The sequence below is a fragment of the Erpetoichthys calabaricus genome, chromosome 2, assembly GCF_900747795.2.
Source record: "Erpetoichthys calabaricus chromosome 2, fErpCal1.3, whole genome shotgun sequence".
In the NCBI taxonomy this organism is placed as follows: domain Eukaryota; kingdom Metazoa; phylum Chordata; class Cladistia; order Polypteriformes; family Polypteridae; genus Erpetoichthys; species Erpetoichthys calabaricus.
This window is the reverse complement of record NC_041395.2, coordinates 89,289,047-89,316,888: the sequence shown is the minus strand read 5'-3', so window position 1 is coordinate 89,316,888 and position 27,842 is coordinate 89,289,047. Positions and strand designations below refer to the sequence as shown.

General features: G+C 39.3%; 1 protein-coding gene across 1 annotated transcript in view; it reads left to right on the top strand.

Moving 5' to 3' along the window:
* Positions 1 to 25,964, top strand: part of LOC114646089 (ankyrin repeat domain-containing protein 35-like) — a 93,221-nt gene extending 67,257 nt beyond the window's left edge. The window contains exons 10-18 of the mRNA XM_051922494.1: positions 1,384 to 1,893; positions 2,129 to 2,323; positions 3,840 to 4,103; positions 4,381 to 5,268; positions 14,355 to 15,182; positions 16,484 to 16,573; positions 17,689 to 17,754; positions 23,104 to 25,301; positions 25,838 to 25,964. Of these exons, the coding sequence (XP_051778454.1) occupies positions 1,384 to 1,893; positions 2,129 to 2,323; positions 3,840 to 4,103; positions 4,381 to 5,268; positions 14,355 to 15,182; positions 16,484 to 16,573; positions 17,689 to 17,754; positions 23,104 to 23,175 (2,913 nt within the window). The 3' untranslated portion in view covers positions 23,176 to 25,301; positions 25,838 to 25,964. The remainder of the gene's footprint in view (positions 1 to 1,383; positions 1,894 to 2,128; positions 2,324 to 3,839; positions 4,104 to 4,380; positions 5,269 to 14,354; positions 15,183 to 16,483; positions 16,574 to 17,688; positions 17,755 to 23,103; positions 25,302 to 25,837) is intronic.
* Positions 25,965 to 27,842: the final 1,878 nt, after the last annotated feature.

Genomic DNA, 27,842 nt, shown 5'->3' with positions numbered 1-27,842 from the left:
AGGACCGGAGAAAGCACATTCCCCTGCGGTGCTCCCATGCTGCTGACCACAATGTCAGACATGCAGTTCCCGAAATGCACATACTGAGGCCTGTCTGTAAGACAGTTCACGATCCATGCCACCAGGTATGAATCTACTCCCATCTCTGTCAGCTGGTTCCTAAGGAGCAGAGGTTGGATGGTGTTGAAGAATTAAGGTCACACCATAGACTTTGTCCACCGTTTGCACTGGGTTGGTTAGTATGGAGCCTTCCTGAGCAGCCAGTGGCTATTGGGGGCAGAAGTGAAATGACAGAGGTTTGTGGTGTTGTGCATTTTTAGATCAAATAAACAGTTTAAAGCATGCAGGCTTCAGGGATGAGAAAATGTGGCCTTGCTGCTTCAGAGTTGATTGAGGTGCTTGGCTGTTCTGTGCATTTACATGCAGACGCTAGCAGATCAGTCAAGTGCTTCATTCATGCCTTGGAGTTGGCGATTGCAGGACCTGCACCCTGCCGCAATTTAAAAAGGGAGCCTGGGCAAGAAAATGATAGGGGAAAATACAGGAAAAATGAATGAATGGAGGTTAAGCGAGAAGAAAGGGTCTGGAATGGGAGAGCCTGTGCCGATCAAATTCGAGAGAGTTGGTCTGGCGAGAGAGCCCCTGAAGGCTGAGCGTGTGGCCGGTGCTTTTTGGGGCTGAAGAGGGTGATCCTACTGAGTGACATGTGGGAGTAGAAGCAGCCCACTGTGCAGTGTCAAAGGACCGGTGGTGGTGGGGACCATGTGTGCCTTTTGATGTGGCACCCTATACATTGCAAAGGGATAGTGATGGGGACCCGTGCCAGGTTTAATAGTTGAGTGCACCTGTTAGTGAGCACCTCCTCTTGCTGCAGGGCCCTAAAGGGATAAGCAGAGATGACACCAGATTTTTAGAAAGTAGCATTAAGGATTGAGGTTTTAGCAGAGGAGAAATTCTGCCTTTGGCTTTAACCTCGTATTGAAAAATGTTTATGGATTGATTTTAACCTCCACATTTCACTTTGATTTTATTAATTATTTATTTACTTTTGAATAGATTTCGCATTGCATTAATCTTGCACCTTTTTGATTTTGGAACCCATGTTTGGATTTATTTGAGAATTAAAGCAAATAAGTACTCGCACCTACCTTGTGATTGTGTGTTTCCTAATTTGCACGGCTTGGTTATGACTACCGAAGCTCTGGGCTCAAGCTGCCAAAAGACACTGAGCCAAATCTGACCATCACAGAGAGATAAAGACGTATTTATGTTAAAGTAGTGCCACTCAACATGGTCATTTATTAAAATCAGTGCAGTCATTTCTGTTTAATGTTACAAATGCAAATGTGCATTTTATTTTTTCATCTTGTATGTGCCACACAGAAACCATGCAATACTACAGAAGAGATTAAAGTGAATTCAGCAAATAGAGGCTCGGTTTCTGATTGCTACAGCAAAAGACTTGAAGAGGACAAAGTGGCAGTGGAAGAGGAAGTCCATGTTGCACAGTCTCCGAGAAAGGACTTGACATGTTCCACAGACACTGAAAGACACAGGCAAGAAGAGGAATGGACAGCAACAAAAAGACTTCGAACAGAACTTTCATTAAAAAGACAGGAGTGTGAATACCTAACATCTGAGATTGAGGCCTTAAGAGGCCAACTATGGCAACAAACCCAGTCTTTGAGTCTGCTTTTATTGAACGAAGGGGTGAAGATAGTGAACTGCACTGATGCAGAAGAAGAAGAAGAAGAAGGAGAAGGTGAACTAATCTACAATCTTCTGATGGAGAGATTAGCCAGGCTGCTTCAAGAGAAGAAACAGCAGGTATGCAAATATACAGAAATACAGAAAGGAGAAGACACTTCTGGAAAGAACAGGAGACATAGAGAGGTAAGAAAGTAAAAAGCTCCTTCCAGTATGGAATGCCATGTCTTTGCGCAGAATTGTACTATTGCTGTAACCTAAAACACTTCCTTTAACAAATAACAAAATATAACAGAAATCAAAACTGAAAATGAATTATGTTCTATTGATGAACAGATCTCTTTCTCTCTCTCTCTAATCTTTAATTACTTAAATGCATATTCCATAAACCTAACCTGACTTTATCAAATACTTTTTTGAGAGTGTAGAGGCTGTCGATGTGCAGCAACAGCAGGAAGTCTTGAATAAGCTGAAAGTGGCCCTGGAGGATAAAGCTAATTCGGAGAAGCGCATTTTAGAGATTGAAGGTCATCTTGACAATATGCGAGCAGTATTGTCCCAATATGAAACTCGCAAAAGGATGCAAAGCAGTGTTATTGAGGAGTTGGAACTACAGGTGACCTGATCATTTCTAATGATAAGATTTATTGCCTAATCCACTTTTTAATGCTGAATGTTATTACAGTATATACTGTACATTTGCATAATGCATACTTTATTCAGGGCAGCACAATGGTTAGTGCGTTACAGCTCCTGATTTCAAATTCCAGTCTATATGCTGTCTGCGTGGAGTCTGAAAATTCTATGAAAAATGATCAGAAAATATTAGAATGATTTTTGTTATATGCAATTAATGGAGACTAATGGGTCCTCTGCATTCAGATTGCCATTTTTCTCTGTTGGCTTACAAATAACTGCTTCTCATGTAAAGTACTTTTGATCTCTCAACTATCATTATAAAAATGAGCATGAGATACAGTGGACATGCAGTCCTTGAGCCTGTTCACATAAATGCACAGCCCATGCAGTCAAATAGAAAGAAAAGGAAACTAGTTAGAAGAAAAGAAAATACAGAACAAAGAGGAAAGGTAGGTACTTAGAAAAGACAGAGATTGGAAAAGAGAAGTTAAGAAAAGAAGTAGAGTTTTGATCATTAGTGTTAGCACTTATCCAGTTTTTACTTGTCTCTCTGTCAGTATTTTTAAAAAATTAAAAAAATCGAGTTTGCTATAACCTTTGTATACCCATTTTTACACAATTAACACTGAACTTTTGAATTGCTAAACTTTTTTCCCTTGGCAGTCTCTTCATCCACATAATATAAAATATTCTATCTTCCACTTTTGTTGATAGTAAATATCCACCAAACATGCACATCTTCAGGGAGTGGGAGAAAGCTTGTTTAATAAAAGAAAACTCGTGTGAACACATAAAGAACAAGCGAAGTGGAAACAGAATAAGCAGGAAATCAAAGAAGTCCCTTGAAGATGTGAAACAGCAGTGTTAATCATTGCTCCAACCTAATCTAAAACTTCAACACTGGTTTAAATAAGTTAATGATGTACTAGCTCTTTTATAAAATGTACAATTGCATAAGGTCTATGATATATATTACTTTGAGGTTTTTGTAAAAAATCAAAAACACAACTATAGAGCATTTCAGGTAAATAATTTTCAAAAATGATTTAAAAGCTAATTCCAATTCAGAGTCAGGGAGCTAGAGCCTTATCCAGCAGCTATAGGCTTAAAAGAGTAACAAACCTTGGACTTAGTGCCAATCCATCAGATGGTGCGTGCATGCATGCACATACACACACACTCCATGTATCCATGCTCAGGCATATTTGGGCTAATTTATAGTTAAAATGCCCACTTGACAGCAAGCATCTGGGATGTAAAATCAGAAAAAAACAATACAAACATAGCTAGTTAGCATATATGAACCTGTGAATATACAGTCATACTAGCTGCATATTCACAAATTAACGCAAATTGGTTGTTAAAACATGAGAAAGAGTCAAATTGTTTTTTTATTAGAAATATATAAATTTACTTCAGTCATTCTTATAAACAGTCATTCAAACAATATTACATACGTAAAATTTGTGTTTTGCACTTGTGTCTATATACAGGTCTCTGAATCTGCTACAGAAAACGAAACGCTGAAGATGAAGCTGCAAGAGCTCCAGAGCATGTTAGAGACTGAAAGACATGCAGTAGAGGAGAGCATCTCTTATCAGGAGTACAGAAAAGGAAAAGAGGCTCTAGCTGGTACCATTTTAGAACTGCGTGGGTTGCTCTCTGAAATGAGGGTAAATTATTCTGAAGCCCTGAAGGAGAAGGAAGAAAAATGCTGTGAGATTCAACTACTGCAGTTGGAGCTTGACAGCCTCAAGGTGAGAATGGCTCTTAAGCTTCGATCTTGTTAACAGTAAGAATTATTCCTATTCTTAGTTAAAATATAGTAGCACCATTCCATTTGTGCCCTATTAAAATGCTTTGCAAAGTTACTAACTGAACTAGAATAGGTATCAAACTATACATCAGATGTACTGTTTGGTATTTATTATAAAAGTAAAATCACCTGGCAAAGTCCACATGTACCAAATAAGACCACAGTAGAAATGCTTGGAGTAAACCATATAAATTTTACTTTATTTGTTCTCTTGCAAGCAAAGACTTCAATCAGACTTCATCCCAGTTGACGATTATAGAAGAAGGAAGAAATCATGGGAAGGAACTGTAAATGAGCTGGAAAAGTTAGCGTTAAAACTGAGTGATGACAATCGGAATCTTCAAACTCAATGGACACATTCAAAGGAAGCACAAGAAAATGAGAGTGATTTAAGAATTGCCAGTGCAGGGAAAGAAGTGACTTCTCTATCCAATGCTGAGAGTTTATCCTGCCCTACAATAACAGTTGCAAGGAGTGAAAGTAACTATGAGACTGTCAAGCTTACTGTTAGTAAAGAGAAAGGTATCAAAGACTCTCTCAAAAAAGATCAGTTACCAAAGCAAAATGTGGGAAATGACCCTAATAAAGATAAAGTGGCACAGACACAAGACAGATCTGAAGCATTGTCTAAAGATCAGGAATTCATTCAAGGATTATTTTCTTTTCTTTTCAACACTCTAGAACAGAATGCCTGTGACATGCAGATGAGTCATTCTGAAGTCCAGAGGTCAATGGAACCAATTGAATCTACCTCCTACCCAATAGCCAAAACTGAAGATTCTAATGAAAGGACAACCAGAAATCTAGAAACTAATACACTGGAAGGTCTGCAGAGTTCTTTGGATTATCCAGAGTTTGAAAAAATGGAAACACAAAATTTTTGTTGTGCAAGCACAAGTGTAAAGGATGAAACAAATTCTAGAAAAAAAGAATTCCTAAATGATGGGAAAATCTTGGTTGATGATGAGAATAATCTAAAACATGTTAATCAAAAGTTATCAAGTACTTGTGAAACAGAGACAGCACTAGCCAATGCAATCTCTGAGAATGAGAGTTTGAAAGAGCATGTTGTATCTCTGGAAGAAGACCTGGCTGCAGAACAACAGGTATTTAAGTTAAACTTTATGTATGCTCTGCATGAGGGATGATATCAGAAAAGTCATTGTAGATGTGTTAGAGGGTAGCATATAGACTTTAACCAAATTGACTGGCCAGTGGTTGTTTATTGTATTCTTTAGAATTGAATGTAGCTTACATTACTTTAGTCTTATAATAATAGTTATCACAATATTTAGAGGATTGTATCCACTGGGGGCACAACTGTTTAGTAATAGAATTCTTTGAGAATCGTTGCCTTACCAAAACTCCTTCGTCTTTCAGTAAAACACCAGAGATATTATGACATAGAAAGTGCAACTGTAAAGAGAGGGCATGCTTTCAGTTTACTAATTTTGAGACAATCCTTAGTTTTGGAAGTCCGCCCACCTATCAAATAAGAATACTTTTTCTAGAAATGATATACTAATCTGACTAAACACTTATTACTAGTTTTTCTTCTTGGGCTGCCACAGACTCTCCTAACATATGTGAAGACTTTAATTTGTTAGGAACAGCTACACTCCTGCATTTTTTAAAGTTATCTACTTCTATTTTCCTCGCTGTTTAACCTCATGCCATTTGTATATCACTGTAAACAGTGTCTAGCCACATTTAATGTTTTTATTTGTACGGCAAGGTAAATATAATTACTGTATATATACACAGTATATGGATGACTGTTGGTTGCAATTCCTTATCAACCTGGTGAGATGGCTTGCCCACCTGTCCTCCAGTCAGATATTAAGAAGCACTTCTTTCTTGTTTCTATGTAAGCTGTGTCATCTTTCCTCTGACCATCTGAATTTTTGCCCCAGCACATTTCTTGACTTTTGGTTCAGTGAGCTTTTGGGCATGAACTGTCTGAATCTCACCCTGAATATGTTAACCAGACATCAAATATTTCCCAGGACAGTTTTAATTATGAGTCTCAGTTTAAATGTAATGAAGTATTATTTTTAAAATCTTTATGTGTCCACTATTACAGATGTTGTTAATTTATTTTTGCAGTAAATTATTTAGATATTACACTGCACATGTGTTTGCACACACAAACACGTTGTATCTCGTGAAGAATAAACCTGGCTTTAGGCGCCTTACTTTTCAGCTGACGATCTTGACTACGGCTTATTTTTCGGGTAGGGCTTATATTACAGAGCAGCCTGAAAATCATGCCAGGGTTTATTTTAGGAGTAGGTCTTATTTTTGGGGAAACACGGTGTGTGTGTGTGTGTGTGTATATTATATATATATATATATATATATATATATATATATATACTAGCCATGTGCACCCAACTACGTTGCGCGTGTTAAAGTCTGTGAAGGGCTCCCTGTTTAAACGCGGCTGCCAGTCGTGAACTGTGCCCTTCGTCGTACAGCATTATGATTTTTTTATAAGGGAAACAAAATTACAAAAGAAAACCCTTGGACATTGATTCGATAGGAACGGCCTACTTGGAATCACTGTCCGGATAGTAATTATGTGGTGGTGTAGGAGCATTTCTGCTTCTCTCCGTTCACAGTCCATCTCGTTTTCACGACGCTGTTGTTTCCTCTCACGATCTCTTCTCAACCTTTCTCTAATCTCGCAGGTTGCTTTGTGGCAATCCAAAGAGTAAGGCAATATATACGGAGCAATGGTTATAAAAGGGGGACACATAGGTATCCAGGCTCTTTAAAGCATAAATAGGGATCACTTCACTGACATGTGAGCAATCCACAGTACAACTGTGAGACGTGCAGCACTCGCCGGCTACAACGTAACAATAATAATTTCCGGAATGTGCTGTTACGTTGTCATTCATTTTACCCACTGTCTTTCTTTCATTCATATGTTACGTAGGCACGTACCTTTTATCTTCGGCAATCTCATTCTCTAACCAGGCCTCAGGAGCTAACCAGCGTAACACTGTCCACCACCCCTTTCGTTATTCCGGCACATTGTTGACATCCGTGAGTAACAACAACGAACTAAACTGGAAGATGGTCTACGCATGCGTGGAATTCACGGACAAACAAAGATCAAGATCCAAATGAAGATTATATATAAAGATTAGTTAATTTAAAGCAAAACAATTTGTTTAGTTTGAATGTCTGTGTTTTGAGGTGTGACTGGAGTACTACAGTCTTCAGTAGTATAAGCCTGGAGGAGATTCTTAATGCAATGACTATGTTTTAGCTGTCTCTCTACTGCCATCTAGTGCTTCTTCTTCTAATTTATTCGTGGACAAACAAAGATCAAGATCCAAATGAAGATTATATATAGAGATATATATATGGTTGAAAATAGTTTTACTGTCAAATAATGCAAAGAGTATGCGACACGTGTTTCGCCCTAATTCTGGGCTTTAGGGAGAATTAGGGAGAAACACGTGCCACGTACTCTTTGCATTATTTGACAGTAAAACTATTTTCAACCATTCTATGATCTGCTTCTCGCAACTGAAAGAGGGCACCGTGGCAGATGTTCGCCGACTTGCTGACCAACCACAAGCGTTACCTGGTAGGTAACCACCCATACAATCAGATTGTGATTCAGACTACGAATGCCATGAAATATATATATATATATTCCAAAATGGATTAAATTCATTTTTTTCACCCCATAATGACAACGTGAAAAAAGTTTACTTGAGGTTTTTGCAAATTTATTAAAAATAAAAAAACTGAGAAATCACATGTACATAAATATTCACAGCCTTTGCTCAATATTTTGTCGATGCACCTTTGGCAGCAATTACAGCCTCAAGTCTTTTTGAATATGATGCCACAAGCTTGGCACACCTATCCTTAGCCAGTTTCGCCCATTCCTCTTTGCAGCACCTCTCAAGCTCCATCAGGTTGGATGGGAAGTGTCGGTGCACAGCCATTTTAAGATCTCTCCAGAGATGTTCAATCGGATTCAAGTCTGGGCTCTGGCTGGGCCACTCAAGGACATTCACAGAGTTGTCCTGAAGCCACTCCTTTGATATCTTGGCTGTGTGCTTAGGGTTGTTGTCCTGCTGAAAGATGAACCGTCACCCCAGCCCGAGGTCAAGAGCGCTCTGGAGCAGGTTTTCATCCAGGATGTCTCTGTACATTGCTGCAGTCATCTTTCCCTTTATCCTGACTCGTCTCCCAGTCCCTGCCGCTGAAAAACATTACCTACAGCATGATGCTGCCACCACCATGCTTCACTGCAGGGATGGTATTGGCCTGGTGATGAGCAGTGCCTGGTTTCCTCCAAACGTGACGCCTGGCATTCACACCAAAGAGTTCAATCTTTGTCTCATCAGACCAGAGAATTTTCTTTCTCATGGTCTGAGAGTCCTTCAGGTTCCTTTTGGCAAACTCCAGGCAGGCTGCCATGTGCCTTTTACTAAGGAGTGGCTTCCGTCTGGCCACTCTACCATACAGGCCTGATTGGTGGATTGCTGCAGAGATGGTTGTCCTTCTGGAAGGTTCTCCTCTCTCCACAGAGGACCTCTGGAGCTCTGACAGAGTGACCATCGGGTTCTTGATCACCTCCCTCACTAAGGCCCTTCTCCCCCAATCACTCAGTTTAGATGGCCGGCCAGCTCTAGGAAGAGTCCTGGTGGTTTCGAACTTCTTCCACTTATGGATGATGGAGGCCACTGTGTTCGTTGGGACCTTCAAAGCAGCAGAAATTTTTCTGTAACCTTCCCCAGATTTGTGCCTCGAGACAATCCTGTCTCGGAGGTCTACAGACAATTCCTTTGACTTCATGCTTGGTTTGTGCTCTGACATGAACTGTCAACTGTGGGACCTTATGTAGACAGGTGTGTGCCTTTCCAAATCATGTCCAATCAACTGAATTTACCACAGGTGGACTCCAATTAAGCTGCAGAAACATCTCAAGGATAATCAGGGGAAACAGGATGCAAAATGTGGAAAAAGTGATGCGCTGTGAATACTTTCCGGATGCACTGTACATATTACATATTATATATATATATATATATATATATATATATATATATATATATATATATATATACAGTATATGTGTGTGTGTGAAATATATTTTAAAGGTGTATGTGTGTGTGTGTGCCCTGTAGATCCTCTCAAGGTTGCTGGATATCATGGCCAGCCTGTATACTGGTACTGCGAGTGCTGTGCAGAGTGGAGGCAGAACCTCTTCGTTTATTCCATTTGATTCTGGGTTTCATCAGGGGTGTGTTCATGCTCCTACTCTGTTTAATGCTTATATGGACTGGGTGTTGGGTAAGGTCATGGGGTTCAGCAGCTGTAGGGTATCTGTTGGTGAAGAAAGATTCACTGATCTTGACACTGCCGACAATGCTGTGACCGTCGCGGAGTCAATGGAGGCTCTGATTGGGACTCTCAAGAGACTGAGTGAGGAGTCTGAGTGTCTGGGTTTGCAAGTGTCCTGGATAAATACCAAGATCCAGGCCTTTAATTACCCCTTAAGCACAGCTAACAGCAGTGTGTCTGTCTGCGGTGAAAGTGTCGATTGAGGGGTTTACTTACCTCGGCAGTGACATTTATGTCTCTGGTGACTCTTCCTATGAAGTCAGTAGACAGATTGGGAGAGCTGTAAAGGGGTATGTGGCGCTCCTGAAATCTATGCAAAAGGATGAAGGTCCAAGTCTTTAGAGTCCTGGGGCCTCATGCGTAACGGCGTATGTAAAATTTACACTATAACATGTGTGGCATGTGACTGGGGGTGGTACCCAGCCAGGACGCCCAAGAGGACCGAAGGAGGGCTTGCACCTCCTCCAGACCACGAGGGGGCGACCGCCCTGGTTGCTTTGGGGACCACGGGTACAGAGCTGTGAAGCTCAACCTTGTAGGGGCCCATGGTCACCGCCAGGGGGTGCCCTAATGCCTTTGGGGCCCTGGACCTCAGCACTTCCGCCACATCCAGAAGTGCTGGGGGGGAAGAGGATCGGGGACACCCGGAGTGCTCCCGGGTACGCAGCCGGCACTTCCGCCACACTGGGGAGTGCCAGTGGAAGATTGCCAGGAACCACCTGGAGCACATCCGGGTGATTGTAAAAGGGGCCGCCTCCCTTCATTCAAGGCTGGTGTCGGGTGAGGAGAAGGACAGAGCTTGGTGGAGAGGAGTGGAGGCGGCCTGAAGAGTGAGGAATTTGAGTGTGAGGCCTGGACTTTGGGGAGTCTTGGGGGTTGTGTGGCACTTTAATTGTAAATAATAGCTGTAAATAAACGTGTGGTGGTGTTTAAAAACATGTCTACCTGTCTGTGTCTGAGGCTCGTTCCACACATGGCATATGGACAAAAGCGGAAATGTTCGTACTCACAAAAAAATCCAGATGCATAAATCAGCGGCACGGTGGCGCAGTGGGTAGCACTGCTGCCTCGCAGTTGGGAGACCTGGGGACCTGGGTTCGCTTCCCGGGTCTTTCCTGTGTGGAGTTTGCATGTTCTCCCCGTGTCTGCGTGGGTTTCCTCCGGATGTTCCGGTTTCCTCCCACAGTCCAAAGACATGCAGGTTAGGTGGATTGGCGATTCTAAATTGGCCCTAGTGTGTGCTTGGTGTGTGAGTGTGTTTGTGTGTGTCCTGCGGTGGGTTGGCACCCTGCCCAGGATTGGTTCCTGCCTTGTGCCCTGTGTTGGCTGGGATTGGCTCCAGCAGACCCCCGTGACCCTGTGTTCGGATTCAGCGGGTTGGAAAATGGATGGATGGATGGATGGATAAATCTGTGCGTTCGCCAACTTCCACGTTCTTCCTCTACATAAATCCCGGTCAGCGTGAAAAGTAACGCACATGCACACGCCTGCTGTCCCACCGCAACTCCTCCCAGAATTATGCCTCTTTGAATATGCAAATCAATATAAATAGCCCTTAAGCTGAGCCTTCTGTGAAAAGACAATGACAAAAGCATGGGGGAAAATAGAAGAATTTCAGCAAATACCAAGTGGAGGCAAGGAAAAACTTACTATTTGTTGGTTTAAACAGCGATATAAATCAACAAAAGGAAGTTGATCGAGTGACAGAGTGTCAGAGAAACTCGAAAGCTCAAGTTCACAAAGATGCACAGTGCCCGAAATAAAAAAGAAGCGGTCATATATCAAAGTCGCTGTGAAAAGGCGAGTTGTAGCCCACCATCTGAGTGTCATATGAAAGCTTATTAGGGTACAGAGAAAAGAAAAAAAAATATTGACACAGTGAGAAAAAAGCTCGAAATACCAACTTTAATCTCGAAATTTCCATTTCAATCACGTAGTTTATTTTGTCATTAAAATAGAACATCATAAACTTCATCTTAAAATTGTTTAATTTTCTAGTTTCTCAAATACCATCGTAACTAAAGTAGCACGTTAAATGCTTTGTTTTGTATATGTTCTTCTACAGTAAGTGCTCTGTGTGTGTGAATCACTATGTGCTTCTTAAACGGACTTTCTCTTCTGAAAGGACACAGAATCCATTACATTCGTGATATTACAGCTCTCTGAATAATTAAAATACTGAAATGTATACTTGATATACTTTTCATGATGATAGGAGTTAAAGCATGTTATTAAATATGGCAACATGGTGTCGCAGTGATAGTGACGAGCAGGCACCTCATCCACAGATTGTTTCTGTCTCCCGCAAGATGCTTGCTGCGCCATGCGCGACCTTCGATGAAATAATTTATTGCAGCAGCACTGTCTCTTTCAAACGTATACTAACCCCCAATTCCAGTCCATCCTTTTCTTTCTCCAAGTAACTAATCACCACACAATCAGATCTGTAATAGATATTAAGCTATCTGTAAGCTTAGAACTCTGATTCTTCAAAACTTTTAAGGAACATTGAAATATCTTCGTAGTACATGTTTAATTATTCTATCTATCTATCCATCCAGTGTCGCGCCAGCCCCAGAAAGAATACAGCGCGAGGCCGGAACAATCCCTGAACTAGCTAGCGCTGCGCCACTGTGTCCTCACATGTTTAATTATTAATAATACAGATTATTTAAATGACGTTAACATTTTATCTGTACAATGTAATAAACATATTTTGCTGCATTTCATCTTAAAAATGATATCGTCATCATATGTAAATATGCTCTTTATAAAGTGGCGCAGGTTGTGCAATATTATAACAGTATCGCAAGTTTACAGTGAGGTAATTGTACTTGTAAGTACAAACAGTTCTATAAGGAGCACTTGATGGACTGCTTGAGTGCATTTATATTTCTTGGGATGAAACGGTTTCTAAACCGCAAGGTCCATACAGGAAAGGCTCTGAAGCGTTTGTCGGATGAGAGCAGTTCAAATAGCGAATGGCTGAGGCAGCATGTGCTTGATTCTGTATACCAGTAATTCTGTTTCCGATTTGCTGCTCCGAGTGGTGCAGTGAGAGTAATATGGAAAAAGATGATCTGCTGTGGCAACCCCTAACGGGAGCAGCTGAAAGCAGAAGAAGAAGGTGCAGTGAGAGTAACAACTCTAAAGCAGCTATGGTATTTAGAATAGTTTGGCCACTCCGCGGACCATTATATTGTTACAGATTAATTACAATCATATGCCTTAAACTAATGAACAATATGCAGTTAATTTCAGTGCATTTGATAAAGCTTGTTGTGGATTTAAAAATGAAAGGGAAACCACCCGGGAACAGCAGCACTGTTTTGATGCTGGGTGCTGCCAGTTTGCAAAACCAAACGGAAAACTTGCGTGAGCCAGGGTTGGAGCAATCGTGAAAATGTGCGTAGCTTTACGTCAAGTTTAGGTTTTATACATCGCGATTTGAGCGTGGAAATGGGCTTACGCAACATTTTTGTGCGTACGCACCGTTTATACATGAGACCCCTGGTGCTTCCTGTTTTGTGAGACATCGATGCAATCCAGTGACCAGAGACGAAGACTGGACTCCTTTGGTACTGTGTCTCTTTGAGAATTCTTGGGAACTGCTGGTTTGACTTTGTGTCGAATGAGCAGTTGCTCATGGAGTCCCGAATGAGGCACATTACCTGCATTGTGAGGGAGCGTCAGTTACAGCACTACGGCCATATGGCGCGATTCCCCAAGGGTGATCTGGCTTGCAGGATCCTCACTGTTGAGGACCGGAGTGGCTGGACCAGGCCAAGGGTGGGACAGGACCGTGTGTCTGACTGGGGGTTGCCAACCAGATTACAAGCTGTTTCATCATGTGGTGGGTGTGGCAACGCGCTGTACCAGTGCATGCTCCCCAACCTGACCTGACCTGTGTCAAAAAGTGCTGTAATATTAGTGATTGTTGCCCATTATATTCCATTTTGGAGGACAAACACTGTAAAATTATAATGCCTCTCTTTCTCTGTATTAGAATGTAAATGGAGACATCTTACCAGGTTCCATAAGTTTATACATCGAAAAGGACACGTTATGCTGCCCAATAAAAATGCACCTTAAATATACACCTAATATATGAACCATTCACATATACATAAAAACCATGGACAGTTACTTTGAATTTGAAACTTACTGTATATACCATAATTTTTTTGTTTCTGAATACAAATACCTTTATACAAATCCTCTGACTTCTCTTAACATAAGCGACTTTTTCATTGATGCCAAGTTACATGCTTTTCCCATCCACTCACTCTAAATCCTTACAGCTTTCAGCTCAGGTAAAGGGTCTAACTGGAAGCTATAAATCTCAACTACTTCCCTACCCTTTGCTGTTGAACTCTGCGCTGCCCTTCTTTTCCTCTATGCCCATACATTCCCTTCTCTTTTATATACAAATAACTACTTTCCTTTCTCTGTGGTAGTCATCCTATTACAGGGGTGTGCTAAACATATATCAGACAGCAAAGGTAATATGAAAATAAGTGAAAATTAATTATAATTACAGTAAAGTTAAAACAACATTTCAATTATGGGTATTTTGTCTTTGCAACATCTGTTAATATATTTTCTGCCTTGATACTGTGAGTGTCTTTTCAGATGTGCAAGGGACTTCCCTATTAGGGAACAGAATGAAGGGCCTGTTTTCCTCTTTGCTCCTTAGATAGACTTAATCTTGCCTCCTGTGGTGTCAGACAAAACAAACGAAATTATGACATTGCAAAAAACAATAATATGTTGTTACTGTATTTATATATATATACATACATACATTTTTTTTGAGCAGGTGTCAAAAAAACTGCAGTCCAACTTAGAAGCTCAAAAAAATGAAATTCGAGCACTAAAGGAAGCCTTCCCACCTGAAATACTGAAAGAAGACAACAGGGAACAGGGAATGGAGCGAGGAAATGGGGACAAATTTGATTCAGATATAATAGAAGAGCTATACTGGAACATTGGATGCCTGGTCAAACGGTACCAAGAATGTGAATCCAAAGTGTGGACTGCAAACTTCCAGGAGAAAGAACATATTAATAAATCAACACAGACAAGCCAGGAGATTCATTCCTCTGATACATTAGCATCAGAGTTTTCTGAGGCATTGACAAAAATCAAAGAACTAGAGATAGACTTAGGAAAATGTAAAAATGAGACTGTCAGTAAAGAAGCACACATGAAAGCCATATCCTCTTTGGAGATAAAGGTAAACAGTCTGCAGGAAGAGATTGAATTAATGGAAGGACATCTGGAGAAGGGACAAACTGAACTTAGCTGTCTCCAAGATGAGTTGAACCACACCTACAAAGAGGTAACAACACTGGAAGCTAGAGAGAGGCAAAGGCTTGAAGAAACTGCATCTTTAGAAAAACAAGCTCAAGTACAAGTGATGGACCTCTTACAGAAATATGAGCAGTCCCTGCAAGAGACAGCTTCCTGGAAAGACTGCGCACAAAAAGAATTGGACTTGAGCCAAGAAATGAAGAATAGGGTGTCAGCTTTGGAAAGACAAGCAGATGAGGCAGAGTATGAAACACAGAGGATGACTGACAGAGTGTTCCAAATGCAAACACAGGTGGAACAATGGGAGAAGAAATACAAGGAGAAACAGTATGAGGTACAATTAGTTAAACCAAATCTTCCTTACTAAGTGCTCAGAGTATACTATTTGTTGTTATTAAATATATCAATAAGTATCTCAAGCTAACAAAAGGTGTTGCCATATCTAGTCAGATACATTGTGAACCACTAGATGGTACTCTTTCTCTTATTTTTAAGAATCCTGCAACAGAAGAATGACATGTTTGATGTGGCAGGATAAAATCAGCCATATCATTAAGATACCGAAACCTTCTCAATCCATTTCCATTGTCAAATGGGGCTGGTTCTAATCCTGGCTGCACAGTGTGCGAGGCAGATATTAATCATGGACATTTTCACTCCATTACATTCACACATATATCCAAATAGGAACAATCTGTAATCACTAAACCTCTCATGCAGCACACATCTTTGGGGATAATATGAGAGGAAAATCAGAGTTCCTAGAGGGAAACTCACACTCACACAGACATGGAGGAAATGCAGATACCACATAGACAACAAATGGTTGCAGGATTCAAACTGAAGAGGCTGCATCCTTAAGGCAACTGTGCCACCCCAAAGTTAAACCCTCTCTAAATAATCATAACAATAGTACGAGACCTTTCTACTTTGCTGTGCATGAGCTATTGTCTGTTGCTGGTTTCTGGACAGTGATAAAGTTGTGTATCTGTTCCTGTTCCAGTATTGTGTAAAGAAGTTTTGGCTATAAAAAACAGTGGATCAAACAAACTGTACTTTATACAGTATTTTTAATAGTGTAAACCATGTCAAGCGCCACTAAAAGAGCAGATGGAATACAGGCAAGTTAAGTAATTTCTTAGTGTCACACAGTGAGTCAAAGTTATGGATTTTACTAATAACCTTATGCTTTGAAGTGAAAAGCCTAATCCTTGTCCACTGTCTGGTCTTATTTTGGATTCAAGGGGAAGACTTGTTTTTTTTATTCAGGTAATTTCAGTAAACTGTATAACATGAATATATGTGTCATTTACTAGTATTGAATTTGGTGTGCCGACAAACCAGAAAGGGATAAGGTGAATATAAAAATGATTGGATTAATATAAACTATACTGTACATAAAATATCACAAATCTGTAAATTTAAATATGCTCCTAAACAAGGAAAATAACAGCAGTTGCATACAGCTTTAATAAGTTGCTATACTGTGTGTGTATTAACAGAAAGAAATTTTTATGCAATTTCCACAATTAAATTATTAATAGTTGATCACAGACAATATTTAAAAGTAAAAAAGGTGGTATCACACAAGAAATTTCAAAAAATGAATTTTTGCATTTTTTTCACATTATCAAGAACACTAATTTACAGGAACAGCTAGAGAGACTGATGAACCTGAATACATCATTTCAACAGGAAGTAGCAAGTCTGCAGAATCACTTAGAGGTAAGAGAAATTTGTTTTGTTGGGGATCTTTCATACAGTGCATAGGACTCTCTGACTATGCTATTGAGTTGTTAATTTATTTTCCTTTCACTGTATAATTTCTATCTCTATCCAGACCTTTTAAGCCATGCTTTTTTCCAACTTGACAATTATTTTAAACCTCTCTTAAACTGTTAAAAGATAGTAAAATATTTTTTTATCTACAACAGCAGACGAAAATTGTTTCAAAAATCTATATAATGCTGTTACTGTGTAACTCCTAGTACCATGAAAATGAGGATCTCCTCTGTTATAGCTACCATTAACTTTTTCTACCTTATACAAATTGCTCGCATCTACATCACATCATAGGTGTTACAGTTGAAGATCCTTTTTTCATAAGCTCCTACTTTAAATTGGCACTTTCCTGTTTATGATTCATTTTCAGTCTTTTCTACTTGGGCTGAATGAAGTCACAAAAATAAGATGCCAACAACAGGTTATTATGGAGCAGAAGGGTGGAGGCTGGAAAATGAAGGTAGCAAGACAAAGGCTTTGGCAGACGTAACCTGTTGTGGCCAAGATAACTGGAATAGCATGTTGCACTTATTTTTATTGTTCAAAGCGTATATACTCATTGAAGAGAACAAGTCTGATGTCATCACACAGTGGCTATTTAGGATGGTGGGGTGCTACTTTTGGATAAAATAAAATACACACAGAAAAAACAGAACTATATTCAAAAATTGCTTTGGTAAAGGAACCCTTCTGTCTGACTGGTTAGGTTTTTAGAGTTAATTACTCTGATGATTATTTTGCCTGAACACTTAGAATTTTTGCCTGTCCCTGACAATTCTGCCTATCCCCACAACAATTGCTGCTATTTCCCTGTCGTTTGTCTGCTCACTTTGTGCACTTGGCTTAAAACTTAGTGTGTATGTTTTTTTTGCATTTTCTGTTTTGTACTTTTGGTTTTCATTTTAGGACTTTTTATTTGGATTTGGCTATTGACTAATTTCTCTGCTTATATCTAGTGCTTATAAATTTATCTGTAATTGCTACTACAGATAAAATAAAACTTGATAACGCTTTCCCATAATCTCAGGAGCCACAGTACATTTTGCTTTTAATTACAGGTACTGAAAACACAACACCAAGAAGTGATATCTGTTTACCGATACCACCTTCTGAGTGCTGCACAGGTAACATAAAAATCCTGAAATGTATCATTTTATGTCCTAAATAAACTAGATTAGGGGCATAAAACAGCATGAGGACTATAGAGATTGTTTAGTCAAGAGAAGGGGTTCAGAATCATAAATAAATTAAACTTAGAACATTATGTGTAAAACTAAATAATGAAATTAAAACCCAGGAATATTTAATGAGATTGTATGACACAAAGCAAAGCAGTTGCAGTTAACTATTGCCTGAATCCAGGAAATAAACACATTGTAAAAAAAAGTATTCTTAACTTCCATTTGATGTAAAATATCCATCTTTTCAAACATAAATCAAACAGTACTGGATTGCAGGGAAACACAAAATATATATTGTTAACAATGAAAACAAAGCCATGGGTCTGTCACTACTTTATAATCGTGTCCACAGTTAACCAATTTTGTGCCCACAATCCACCTGCCATTTCTTTTTGCCAGTTAAAGATTTGTGCCTAATACCTTATTCTGCTGCAATTGTAGCATCATACTTTGGACAACTGTCAGACTGTAGTATTTAAAAATGTGAAATAAAAATGGGTAAATAGTGCAGGCATATCTAAACTAAATAATGCACAAAGATATGTTGTACATAACATAGAAACAAATCCTGATATTTTGATGATATATACTTAAGGAGAAAATATGATTTTAAGCATTGATGCGCACATTTGTGAATGCTCATTTCACCAATGATAATGGTTTATGGTGTGAATTTTGTAGCAGTTTAATATTCAAAATAACAATACACATAGACACCTGCTTGTAAAAAACTATGCTATTTCCTCTCTCCACAACACAATAAATAAAATCAGTCCATGATTGAACAGGTATCACCTACTATACATAGGAATTATTTTTAAAGCATATTAAATAATGAAAGCACACTCCAGAAGATCCCTTACCTAAATTATCTTGAAGCTTTTGCATTGATTTTGCTTCATAAAAAGATAGATCACTGAAAGCTCCAGGAAGCTTTGTTATAATAAGTCAGTTGCTTAAATTGATTTTTAAAATAAATTTTGAAATCATTTAGAAAGTAAGATAGCTAATATCTTCAGTAAAAGCAAAATCTTGCATACTCTTCTGCTTTTGTGTCAGCTTTTTGTTTCTTAGAATTCTTATTTCTTTTCTCTATACATTGAAATTAAATTGCATTTAATTGCATACATTGGTATGTCTTTAAAGCACATTTCAATTGCCACTGGTGATAACTTTTATTACTAAGCAAGGGTTTGGCAAAATGCCAAAGAATGACCAAATGCCAAAAATGCATTCAGGAACACACACTCATCAGACGGACTAATGCCGGACACAGGGTAACCTATTTCAGCATGAGTTGTATTTTAGGTTGAACACTTTATTAGAGTGTCAGGGTGAATACTCAAGAAAGATGAAAAGATTGTGAAAAATTCTGACAAAGCAAAAATGCTGTGTGTAAAGTGCTTTTTTAAAAACTTCTTTCTAGGGTTGTGCACTTAGTTAATGTAGAACATTGTTGTTATAGTTCTTAGGAATACTGTATAAATCATCCATAAAAGGTGGGGAAAAAATGCATGGCGCTGTTGTCATATTAAAAAAATATATATTATTGCTATCCGTCATGCATCTCATTATCTTGTAAGACATATTTATAATGACAATGTCATGATCACTACTTACTTGGACTAGTTTTTCAGTTTTCTAATATGCTTTACTTTGTTTTTAAATTTTTTAGTTTGTTGTTTATATTCTTTAGTGTCATTTTGTTGAAACCATAATAGTGTTGAGCCATGATTTGTATCTATGGATGCTTAAACATTGCAGTGTCAATTAATAATGCCATATTGCAGAAGCCTCTTCTCAGCTTCAGGAAGTAAAACTAAGTCTTAGAATTGTACATTTTTTTCTTTAGTGTTTGATGTTTTCTATACTTTTTTCAGTCCCATTAACTTGCTAGGATATTGTCTACCATTATTGTGAATAATCACAAAATTAAAATCATAGTCAAAAGACAAAAATGGTTCAAAACTGGGAGACTGAAAAAAGCAAGCAACAAAGAATAAGAATGCAAGGCATTGATCAGAGGCTGAAGTTAAAATCGCAGTCAGAACTTAGGTGCCAGGGCCTACTTTGAAAAAAATAAGCTAAGTGCACTAAGAATATCCCCTGAAGGAAAAGGGTGGAATGCTCTCTCCGGGTTGGGAACACATTACTGCCTCAAGTGGAGGAGTTCAAGTATTTCAGGGTCTTGTTCACGAAGGAGGAAAGAATGGAACGGGAGGTCGACAGATGGATCGGTGTGGCATCCGCAGTAATGCGGGCTCTGTAATGGTCCGTCGTGGTGAAGAGAGAGCTGAGCCAAAAGGCGAGGCTGTCGATTTACCAGTCGATCTAAGTTCCTACCCACACCTATGGCTACTAGCTTTCGGTTGTGACCAAAAGAGCAAGATCATGGATACAAGCGGCCGAAGTGAGTTTTCTCCGCGGGGTGGCTGGACTTTCCCTTAGAGATAGGGTGAGGAGTTATCCGGGAGAGACTCGGAGTAGAGTCGCTGCTCCTCCGCATTGAGAGGAGTCAATTGAGGTGGTTCGTCCCTGGACGTCTCCTTGGGGGGGTGTTCCGGGCATGTCCCACTGGGAGAAGGCCACAGGGCAGACCTAGGACATGCTGGCCTGGGATCGCCTCGGGGTCCTCCCAGAGGAGCTGCAGGAGGTGGCCAGGGAGAGGGAGGTCTGGGCTTCCCTGCTTAGGCTGCTGCCCCCGCGACCCACCTCGGATAAGCGGTGGATAATGGATGGATGGATGGATCTAATGTACTACCAAATTACCTCTCTTTAAAAATCTCATATCTGTAACATCATCAATATAATGAACAGGATCACACAACACCTTCTGATGATGTGTAAACAAGATGTCAAAAAATCTTTGCCAAAATAGGTCAAAATGGAGAAAAAAACAACAAAAACAGATTCCTTAGGTTAAAAAACACTAACATACACTAAAATATGTGCATAAAAAGTGTGCATAAAAAGATGTCACGTATTGCCAGAGACATGACCAAACTTGGGGAACTGGTTACATGTGTATTTTACATCATGGCTACTTTATGATACAAATAAAAAAGTGTAGAATAACTGTTTTTACAGTCAATTTCTTTTTGGAGACTTTACTTTTATTTTTAACCCTGATTGTGTGCTTGATTATAAGCTCTTTGTGCTCTCTGGTTGTTAGCGTCTCGAACTTTTAGAAATGACATTTCTGTCCTCTGACTACTGTCAGACAGTGACTGCCTATGAAAGAAAAAAAAAAAAACAAAATGCTGATTCTGTCAAGAATGCTAGTGAATTCCTAAGGATGACTGAATGGACATCATTTATACTGCCTTCAATTATTCTGAAGTCTTTTCTTTCATCATTTGCACTTGTGGTTTAACTTTTTTTTTTAACCAAGCTTTATAGTAGAGCCACTGATTAATCGCCATTAGCGTGTGTGATTAACAAATGCAAATCTTCTGCGACTAATTTACTTAATGCAACCCCTAACCGTATACTAATTTAATCCGGTCGATTTCACCGCACTTCAAACTTAATGAATCAGTGCCAAATGAATCCAAGTCTATTAATAGCGCTTGTTTCTCGATAATGTTCTTAACCCACTCGTCACTTGTCCCTTGTAATACGTGGTATTGGAGCAAAAAATACAAAGTACCATATTGAATCAGTAAGGACACGATTTGACCCGTATCTTCGTATACATTGTTCCTTGTTTATACTAACTCTTCAAACTGCAGAGAATAACACGAGAACAACTAAAATCAAACAAGTTATACAAGCAGAGTGAGTGAGGTTTATTTTCATGTCACGCTAATGGTGTAGATGGACAGGCACTGCATGCCAAGTGAGACTGTGTGTCAGTATAGTACAGTAGAACATCTAGAACAAGACTCTATGCGCAGTTATACCTGCTGAAGCAAGTTCGCCCTTGAAACATATGAGGCTGACAAGGTATTGGTCTAAGTGCGAAACAGAATTGTTAGTGGGTCAGACATTTGCTGTGGAGCTGTTTCGGTCAAGCATTGAGGGCAATCTCACCTGAAACAGCATGGTGCAGGTGCTACCCATGTCAAAGTAGCTAAACAGCAAATTCCTTATACCTCACTCAGATTTCCTCTGAAGAAGATCTGGCATGTGTTTGATATTTAATTAATTGTATGTTACCTATTGTAGCCTACAGTATGACCTACAATAGCTGATATTATACTGTAAACAATAAAACTAGGCAATAACCAGTGCTAATTCAGGATGCCAATATCTCCATCCATTTGGGCTGAAGGTTAAGACAGTTAGTCTTATTATATAATTCATAAATGACACATTCTATGACAATATGCAAACTGTGTAATGTCTTCTCCTCTCCAGGTAACATTTGCAGAGCTGACTTGTGCGAATCGTATAGTTAAGCACAACCGGAGTTATAATAGTGCTGATTGCGCACTGTTTTTTTTTTTTTTTTAATATTTATCCATCCATCCATCCATCCATTATCCAACCCACTATATCCTAACTACAGGGTCACGGGTGTCTGCTGGAACCACCGCATGGCGCACACTCACACACAAACATACATACACCCACACCAAGCACACACTAGGGACAATTTAGAATCACCAATGCATCTAACCTGCATGTCTTTGGACTGCTAGAGGAAACCGGAGCACCCGGAGGAAACCCACGCAGACACGGGGAGAACATGCAATCTCCACGCAGGGAGGACCTGAGAAGCGAACCCGGGTCTCCTAACTGCGAGGCAGCAGCGCTACCACTGCGCCACCCTGCCGCCCTTTAATATTTATTTGTATGCGTAATTGTTAGTGTTTTTGATATGTTATCTGGCAAAATAGCAGTCCAAACCGTATTGATTTTTCATAATATTACAACAACCCCTGGGGAATTTTGGGAGTTAGTGATCATTAGGCATTGTTTCTGTTACACAAAACTATTCAGTTAAGTAACTGAAATAATTGAATATGCATTGGCAAACAGTTATTAACTTTTTTATTACAACACCCATTTGCAGTACTGATTTCTGTTCTACATATAAACTTTTTCTACACTATTAAATAAATCAGTTAAGGAAATGTTCTGTTTGGTCATTTAAAAATTAGTTGTTTTTGTTTTCAAACGTTTCATGTCCTCAGGTCAAATTTGCCTGCAACTTTCCAGACAAACCTACCTATGAGTTGATTTTGTCAGTGAAGAATATAATTCAATATAGCTTCATCAGGTATAAAGAAACAATGGTAATTGATTCTTTTTACCATCACACTGTAAAACAGGTATTTTCTTTTTCAGGGCATGATGGACAAAGAAATTCATCTGATGTTGCTGAAGATTCACAACCTACAGAGAAAAATAATCTACTGAGAGTAGGCAGCTCACTGTTGCTGTTGAGAACTTTTGTATTAATACTTCCTTAAGTATTGCACCTTATTGCCAAAAATATAATGAAAATCGTGTAATGCTTGAAGAAACTGGCAAAGAGAAGAAAGCTAAGAGAAGAAACCCTTGAGAATGTGCATAATAATTTTTTTTACATAACCACAGCTGAAAATTGCTTTCATTTTTGGAGCAGTCAACATATGAAAATGTGAACAATGTGACAAGGCATCTGGAATGTACTCTCCTGAGGGTAGTAAAGAGCATAAATATTTTATTGCTGTAAATCCTCAAACTCTGTGTACATGTTTAGGAAAAAATTATTTCATCACTGTTTCTTCAAACAGACCCTTTTCAAACTCCCTAAGATAAACCAGAGGAAATTAAATTTTGAGATTTGCAAAACACAAGTAGGCAGGGGTTTGTGTGTGCATCAAACATTGTACTGTAGAATCTTAGAAAGGAATGCAAATTAGAATAATGAATTACTTCCTGAACTTTTGCTGAGCAATAATTAATTGAACTAAAAAGAAAGGATTTTAACAAGTTATAAGTTTTTGGATAATAAAAGAATGCAAAACATAAGCAATATAATGACATTCAAAATCATTGATCTATCAATTTTCTTATTCAACCATTAAAGAATTTAAGGTTTAACCCAATATTACTGGGAACATGGCAGCAACCTGTTATGGATGACATACAGGCCAGTCACAGGGCTCAGTCAATCATATCAGATAAATTCAGATATGCCATTTAAAATTGTCAGGTAACCTTTTCTGTTCTGATAAAACTCCCACAAGCAGAATAAGAAAACCACATACAGGCAATGAGAAGACTGGCAGTGGACAGTACAAACTTAAAACTGTAAGACGGTACTCTGTATCCCAGTACCATCATCAATTAGCATACTGCCCAAGTTCTTACAATATTTTCTTAATCCAACCAAGAGTAGATCTTCCAGCTTTGCATGCAAAGCAAAAGCCAGGCCTGAAGAAGACACCAGTCCACTGCAGAGTGCACTTATTCATACATCTGCACTCCATCATACTGAGCGAAACAAGAGTTGCCAATAAACCTAACCTGCATATAATAGCAAACATTGATATGCAGAAAATGTATAAGTTAAATTTTAAATGGTTTGCATCTACAAAAATTAATTTATATATAAGCATGTATCCATCCATCCATTTTTCTAACCTGTGCAAAGGTGTGGAGGAGCTGGAGGTTGGACAAGGCAGGGTGAACACACATGGGCCAATTTAGCAATGCCAGTTCACGTAGCCGGCATGTCATTGGACTGTGAGAGGAAACTAGAGCACCCAGAGGCAACCCATTTGGACATGGGGAGAACATGCAAACTCCACACAGGGAGCACCCGGGATGCAAACCCCTGTCTTCTTACTGAAAGACAGCAGGACTAGTACCATAATGCCCCACATAATATATACATGTTTTCATTATTCTTACTACATTTCATTGACATTCTTGTCCAATGCTACTTACAAACTTCAAGATACATAAAGCACAGTCAGCTTAAGTGACTTGTGGACACACAGTGAGTCACAACCTTCAACTTTAGGGTTTAATGTTCAATACTTTAGCTACAACACCAACCAACCAGACTACACTTACTGTATATAAGAAGAGGATATATATACAGTGTATTGTATATATTAAAAAAGTAGCAATGACAAGAAGCACTTTTCATCAAGGAAATATAAATTTTGGTACATATGAAAGAAGGTAACTACTTTTGAGAATAAGCATGAGACACAACTTAAAGTACTATAAAGTACCTATTCAACAGTAAGCAAAATCTACTCTCTGCAGAGGGTACTGCTAAACACTGATTTATTTGTAGGCCTTTTTAACTGATCAGTGTTAATTCTTCTATGGAATGAACATGAAATAAGAAATTTAATGATACTTTTAACCAAGCTGACACTTCATAAAATCTTTTAACCAAGCTGCACTGTTGCTTTTCAAGAGCTAATGTAGCATGTTTGTTCTGGCTTAAAATGTCCTTAAATATTTTCATATTCCTCAAATAAATAATGATTGAAGTATGCAAGCAGTAAATTCTTTACTTTGCATTTTCTTTATTAACCTTTGTGGCACCCAGACGGGGCTCATGCCCGGCCGGGACGCCCAGGAGGACAGGAGGAGGGCTCATTCCTCCTCCAGAACGCGAGGGGGAGTCCGCCCTGGTTGTATTGGGGGCCAGGGGGTGCCCTGATGCCTTGGGGACCCTGGACCCCAGCGCTTCCGCCACACCCGGAAGTGCTGGGGGGAAGAGAAGAAGGGACACCTGGAGTGCTTCTGGGTACACAGCCGACACTTCCACCACACTGGGGAGTGCCGGTGGAAGATTGCCGGGGAGCACCTGGAGCACATCCGGGTGTGTATAAAAGGGGCCGCCTCCCTCCAGTCATGAACAAGAGTCGAGAGGAAGGAAGATGATGTTGGGAGGACGGCAAGGAGGCGGCCTGAAGAGAGAGAAGGCATTGTGTTGTGGCCAGAACTTTGGGGCCTTTGGGGTTTGTGAGCACAATAAGGACTATGTAAATACTATAAATAAATGTGTGTTGGGTGACATGAGCGTGTCTGCCTGTCTGTGTCCGAGCCAGTTTCCACACCTTTCAAGGAGAAGATTTTTTTTTGTAATCTGCAATACTTCACATGTTTACTAGCATCTGCTTGGTATGGATTAAAAACCACCTTCAGAAATGTATAACATTATTTCAAATAAATACTCATATTGTCTGAAAAAACAATTATACATCAATGTATTTATAGATCACATTTAAAACATCAGTAATGCTGTAGCCAAAGTGATTTAAATTAAAAAATACAATAAACATAAATAAAATAAATAGAAATAAGTAGAAATACAAGTACAATAAAAACAAAATGCAGCCAGCAGTGAGTCAAAGGAAAAGAAAAAAAATGACTAAGAGTAAGAAAACCATCAGGATCAGTGAAGGTCACTGAAAGCTAGAGAATAGAAATTAATCTTCAGTCTCATTTTGAACAGTTCAATTAAAGGCGACTCCATAATGTAATGAGGTAAAGAGTTCCACAGATAAGGTGCAGCAGCTGCAAAAGCCCTGTCCCCCTTAGTTTTACTCTTAGTGTGAGGGACCATAAGAGATAACTGACCAGTAGACCTAAGCTCTCTGGATGGTTGGTATAAAATACTATAAAAGTCTGTTGTGCCTCAGGCAGGACAAAATCTGCAAAGGGATTCAGGAAGGATTACTTCTGATAGCGGGAAGAGTCTCTTAAATAGAACACAAGCAATAATCTTCCCAGTTGCAAAAAGAAGGGAGATGCCCCTTTAATTTCCAAACTTTATCTTGTCTCCCTTTTTAAAAAGGATAACAACAAGTGCATCTCTAAGGTCAATGGGTGTTGCCTCTTTATCCCAGATCTTTATAACAAGGGCATGTACATCCTCAAGGAGGTTAAATCCTCCTGCCTTCAGGATTTTGCCTGGAATTGTATCAGAACCAGCAGCTTTGTTTTTCCGCATCTTTGAAATGGTGTCACAAAGTTCCAACAGGCTCACTGGATCACCCATGCCTTCCTTCATGTAATACTGTAAAATTCTGTCAAGGACCTAACCATCAACCATTGTTTTCTAGTTTAAGAGATCCTCAAAATGATTCCTTCTAGCTGGCCTTGATCTCATCATACATTTTCAGGAGCCTTTGGCTATCCTTAAACCAGAGAGGGTTGGATCCACAATAGCTGGATACAACTTTATTGGCATTGAAGAAGCCTCTTAGGTCACCTTCTTTTTCAAGATTTTGAATCTCATAGGCTTTCTCTGTCCCCCATTTGTTTTGAAGCTCTCTTACTTGATGTTAAACAAATAATTCAGCTCTGGAGTATGTTTCCCTTATGGATTCATACATAATGTCCTTCTACCAGGTTATGGAAATAACATGCTCAATTTCCTTATCGCATTCATCGAACCATTCCTGGTTTTACTTTTTGTTTAAACCAATGACTTCTCAGCCAGTGTTCAGGAAAATGGTCTTCAGCGAATTCCAGCATGCCTCGACATCATCAGGGTACTCTGGTGGCAGGATGTGACCTGATGTTCATGATGTTTATTCTGATGCATCTTCTTCCTGAATTCTATTGGGCATTAGTCTGACAGTCACTGTGGAGTGTATTAGTTGATGGTCTGTCCAGCACACATCTGTACTAGACATTGCCCTTGTTAGATGTACTGTAGGTCTCTGCTGGAAGTGAAGCTGCACACAGGAGGTTATGAATTTGTTTTTTTTTTTGTCTAAAGAGGGTGATGATAATAATAAGATTGTGTTCTGCACACTTGGTCAGGAGGAGAACCCCATTTAATTTAATGTTTCTTAAACCCTCTTTTCCAATAGTTCTGCTCCACATTCTATAATCCCAAGGATTTCTAGCATTGAAGTCTCTCCAAAGGATAATTTTATCGTCTTTTTTGGGATACTTGATAGGATATTGTCTAGACTGGCACAGAAAGCTTCTTTGACATCATCTTGTAAGTCCAGAGTTGGTGCATATGCACTCACAACAGCAGCCAGTTATAGCTGAACTGGGATTTGCTGATGTCCAGGGGCACTTCAGTAAGATGGCTAACCAATTTATTTCTGATAGCA